At 29.7% G+C, this 5447-nt stretch overlaps 1 protein-coding gene across 1 annotated transcript; it reads right to left on the bottom strand.

The window, feature by feature from the left end:
* Positions 1-485: 485 nt before the first annotated feature.
* Positions 486-5242, bottom strand: LOC145165094 (protein FAR1-RELATED SEQUENCE 5-like). Its single transcript, XM_079083722.1, has 11 exons — positions 5237-5242; positions 5102-5155; positions 4917-5058; positions 3561-3692; positions 3314-3460; positions 2655-3236; positions 2437-2545; positions 2161-2356; positions 1174-1809; positions 902-1080; positions 486-810 (listed from the first exon to the last, which is right to left on the bottom strand). The coding sequence occupies exons 1-11, from the start codon at positions 5240-5242 to the stop codon at positions 486-488; spliced, it is 2508 nt and encodes an 835-aa protein (XP_078939848.1).
* Between the last annotated feature and the right edge of the window lie 205 nt (positions 5243-5447).

Here is a 5447-nt window from a genome sequence, read left to right as displayed (position 1 = left end):
AATGGTAGAGTGTAACAAAATAATGTGTTGAAAGATGGTTTGTAATGTACATGTAAATTTTGGTTTTCAAGAATGTAATTATGATATGCATTTGTTGTGGAAGTTTGATACAAGTTAGTGTACACATTAATCGTGGATAAAAATTGTTAGAATTATATGTACATGCTATTCTGATAGAATATATGTGCTTGATTACAAGTGGTAGAATGTATGAAAATTATGATTTTCCATGTTTGTTTGAATGCTATATTTCAGATAGGATACACATTAGTCGTGGTAGAATGTATGAAGATTATGTTGTTACAAGTAAGGATAGTCATTAATGGTAGATAAGAATTGTTACAAATTATGCAAAAGTGTATAACAATATATGACAGTTTTATTAAAGACTATGAAATTTGAAAGCAATAGAATAAATAAAGATGAAACAAAAAGTTTTACTGTAAATTAATATTAAAAGAAAAACTACATATAAAACATTCTACTTAGACATGTTTTTTAAGAGGACAATTTCGTTTATCATGGTTAGCCATCTGTTTACATAAAGCACACTTTCGCTTAGGCTTCGAACATACTTTTTCCATCATTTCTTGCTTTGATTTTAATCTCTTACCACGACTGCCAGTTCCCTTATTACGAATATCTGATGGATTGTCAATATCGGGAGCATCATTAGTTAATTCTACGCCAATAATCTGGTTGTAGAATGATTCTCTTGATGGCATCTCAGGGGCTGGACAATCATCTACAAATTTTTTCTTCAGCTTATTCAACTCTTCAAGGTATGACTTTAATTTCGATGCATCATGGCTTAAAAATGAAACACAACGATCTACGTTTGAGAAAAATTTCAATAGCCATCATGTCAGAGTTAGAGTCTAGTAAAGAATTAGAAAAATGCCTTTTAAGCAATTCTGTTGGATCAACATCCCGATGCCACCGTCTCATAATGTATTCTTTAGGAATCTGTTCAATACTATAGTACTTAAAAACACAAAATATGTGCCTACACAAAATACCGACATGTTCAAAATGCATGCCGGTACATTTGTATGAACCATCTATTGTTGAGTGTGTAACCTGCAATATGTATGATAAAATATGAGTTTTAGTAATAAAGTCTTGTTGTGTGATTAAAAAAAATAATTATGCACTGTTAAAGTAATAACGTACGATGTATTGGGTATACTGTGTAAGACGATCGTAATGGTATTCCTCAAGTTTGTCATCAACAACAGGACTTGATGGTTGCCTTGTTGTTATGTTCTTTTGCTTCTCCAAAACAATAATAGTGTCAACACCATTATTAGAAGTAACACTCATTTGGAAACAAGTGTTATCAGAATCTGATATATCTTTCTGCACCTGATAAATTTTTTTACGAGTGTAGACCTTCGAAGCATGTGGTTCAATTGGACTAGATGTGATAAATCTAGGAAGTGTTGTAGCAGTGTTAAAGTCGTTGACAACTTGATTACGCCTTTGCCGTTCCATAACACCCTCAAATGACATCATAAACATTAAAAGATAAGAACCAGTAAGGGTATTGTTCTGAAACGACCAATTTTGGCCTTCCGACAATGATGTAGTTCTCATAAGACCAGACATGGGTATGTCCTTGAAAAATGCAGGTACCCAACGTCTACGCAACCCATACATCTCTTGCAACCACTTGTTATTTGAAATGTTAAACTCATTTAAACAAGATTTCCATTCCTTTTTAAAATCATGTGGTTCCAGCTTAGAATTCCAAATTATAGAGTGAAAACGCTTTCGGAAAGCTGAGTTTGTGGCTAGTTGCGATGTTATCTGAATAAAAATAAAAAATATATGTTAGTATAAAATATATAATTGTGCTAGTTGCGATGTTATCTGAATAAAAATAAAAATGAAGGGTATGAATAGTGTAAAATATAAATTCTAATAGAATTTAGCTTAAAATTCTAATAGAATGTAGCGTAAAATTCTAGCAGAAGACCGTTTTGAATTGTAGTTGTGGCATATATTTCGTTCTGAAATAATTAATTTCTGATTGAACAATATGTACTAACAAGGTAAACATAGTGACTTTGTGTTGAATATAAAAAAAATATTCACCTTGTTTGGAAGTTTTTTTGTAATATGCCACATACAAAACCTATGTGCTGACATTGGAAATACTTCATTAACAGCCTTGTTTAAAGCTGGATCTTGATCTGTAAGAACAAGTGTAGGTTGTTTTTTGAATGCTTTCAAAAATGCTCTAAGCAGCCAAGAGTAAGAAGTAGCATCTTCTCTACTCAAAATTCCAGCACCAAAAGTCACACATTTCTTATGATTATCTATCCCAGTGAAAGGTACGAATACCATATCATATCTGTTTAAAAAGATAAAACTTGGTAAACGTTATTGGATGCAAGAAAAATTATGTGAAAACATTGCAAAATTTAAAAATACTTATTCATGCTAAATGTGGCATCCAGAGAAACAACGTCTCCAAAAGCATTGTAGTTGTACTTTGCGGTTTCGTCAGCCCAAAAAATCGAATTCAATTTTTTCTCAACAACTTTAAAATCGAAAGAAACACTTGGGATATTTTTTTTTCCTTTCCAGCATCTTCACTACAAGGAATTTTGCATCCCTGGCACCTATGTAAGAATTGAGATTTCTCGTACTGTTCTTGAAATCAGTAACCAACCCACCTCGAATGTCAGAACCACCCTGAAGTCCGAAATATAATCTATGTGCTCTTGAGGCACCAATATTTTGCTTTGACAAGTTATGAATAAAGATCTCCTGTAAATAATCAAGTTTCCTCTTTGTACGAGACAAAAACATATTGTCCTTACCAAACAACTTATGATTATGTTGTTCGACAAATTCAGCAACATTATATTTATTAGTACCATGTACTAGAATAAAAACAATTTTCGCTTTGCATTCGCACCTAAATGAGTTTGTCCTTCTCTGAATCTTATTATGTTGAGGGTCCAAAGTATCCACTTTAGCGGTTGTTGGTTTACCTTCCTGATTGCATAGCAAATGTCGTTGTGTGGTAATGCCGGATTCGGTTGTTCTGAATGGTCCAAGCCCGACATCAAAGCCTGCTAATGATGCATAATTGTAATACATTGATAATGCTGCTGTATATGAATCAAAAATTGAATTGATTTTAGGTTTGATGTTGTCTGAAACATCAGGAATCCAATAAGATGATCCACCAGGAGAAACATAATCATGTGTAACCTGAGATTGTTCTGCATAAAAAAAAAATTAAAAAAGTGGCAAAGAAGTAATCTAGTTTATTAAACTTTTTTCTATTTCATATACTAACCTTTCTGAAAATCAATGTTATCATTGTCTATAGTATCATCTGCCTCATTATCATCGTCTATAGTATAATCTGCCTCATTATCACCGAAATGATATTCGGAATTGTCATATATGTGATCTTGAATGTGTTCTAATGGATCCGCATCATCTTCAGTGCAAGTTACGCCATATCGCAAAAAACAATATAAAATTTCAACATTATTATTATACAAATTAACAAATATAAAAAAATTATAAAGTAAATTCACCTAAATTTAGATTGCTATTCTCAGATATTTGAAACTCGACATTATGTAGAGAATCATGATCCCGTAACCCGAAATCTTCATACTCCTTAGGATATTCATGTTGATCATGAATATGATGGTCACCAGCTGATACTATATCATCCATAAGATAAGTAACAGCACGATTGAACACCAGTTGATTGGAGAAAGCAAAATAAATTCAATATTACAAACTTTGAGCCAATTCAGTATATATTAAAAAAGGAGAAACCGTGTAATTGATATGTAACTAAACATGCGTGATATCTGTATTCATTGTTATCAAATATTTGGTTTTTTAAACTTTTTAGAAAGATTGTAAAGATAAGAATCAACACAAAATCGTATTATTCATCATGATATTGTAAATATTTGACATATTCATATTCCAAATATAATAAATCCCATAGATATGACTTCAACACATCCTGCGTTTTAAATTAGACTTTTAATAAATTAATTCAGCAAATTTAAAATTTTTTTTAATTAATTTACAACTGATTTCTGATTTATTATGGCATAAACGCGTATACTAAGAAATCAATTAATATCATAATAGTGTTATTCTGTGAGAATATTTGAAACAAGATCTACAATAAATTTATTTTTCACACATTTGTTCTGTATATTCTCGTACAACTTAACATAGACATACTTATCCCACGGTATCATGATACCACAATGTTATTCTGTAAAAATATATGTAATAATAATAACAGTAAATTTATTTTGCTCATGTTTGATCTGAATATTGTAATACAAATTAGCATTCTGGTAGAATTTGATAATAAGAATTCTAACGGAATCTTTGATTACTCAATAAGTAAAACGAATTTAAAAACACTTATTCTTTATGAATAATAAAAATTGTGTTTTTTGTTTTTTATGTATATTGTAATCAACATTTACATTCTAGTAATTTTGATAATAAGAATTGTGTTTTTGTTTGTTCTGTACGAATAATATGAATTGTGTTTTATATCAAACATTCTAACAGAATGTGTACATAAAACATTAAGTATAACACAATTTACGAAGAATTGTTTTATACAGAAATATGAGAACAAAAATACATTTACAACAACATATCTGTAGTTATATGATAAATAAGAAAATGTATGAAATTTTAATCAAACTCAAAATGAAAATTATTAATATTGATTGAATGAAAACATAAACTTACAAGGAGAAATTGAATGAAAACATAAACTTACAAGGAGTTTTATATTGAAATAAAACTCCATAAAATCCGATAAGACTAAATTGAAAACATTATTCAATTTCTAAAATATGTTGACGAAGTAAACATCTACTCTCTCTTGACCCTTGCTTGAGGACAGTTTCTCCTATCATGACCAACACCAAAACAAATCCCACATCTTCTTATTTTCTTCCGATCTTGATGCACTTGGCATTGATTGACATTCCGATCATTGTTATCAGAAAAGTCATTCTTATTGTCATCAATATTATCTTTGTTCTGAAAAACACAACAATAAAATTGAAAATATGAATTTGATCACTGAAATATCGTAAAGAACAAATATGAGATGAATCTGATAAATGATAATTCTGAACTATGAATATAAAAAAATTTATTATGCATATGATAAACGATACTTCAACACTATAAAAAAAAACTTCCATGAACAACATGCCTCCATTAACGAAATATCAGAATAAGAAAATTGCTCTGAAGATGATGAACGATGAATCTGCAATGGAATAAAACGTATACGATGTATATATATATATATATATATATATATATATATATATATATATATATATATATGTTATTTTCGTTGATAAAATGCATATTTAATAGCCTGATATTTAGGAATTTGATTGATATCAATCAAACTTTAA

Source organism: Lactuca virosa, chromosome 3 (assembly GCF_052849685.1).
Source record: "Lactuca virosa cultivar CGN04683 chromosome 3, Lactuca_virosa_CGN04683_v6, whole genome shotgun sequence".
NCBI lineage: Eukaryota > Viridiplantae > Streptophyta > Magnoliopsida > Asterales > Asteraceae > Lactuca > Lactuca virosa.
Note: the sequence above shows the minus strand (reverse complement) of the source record. Positions and strands in the feature narration are given on the sequence as shown.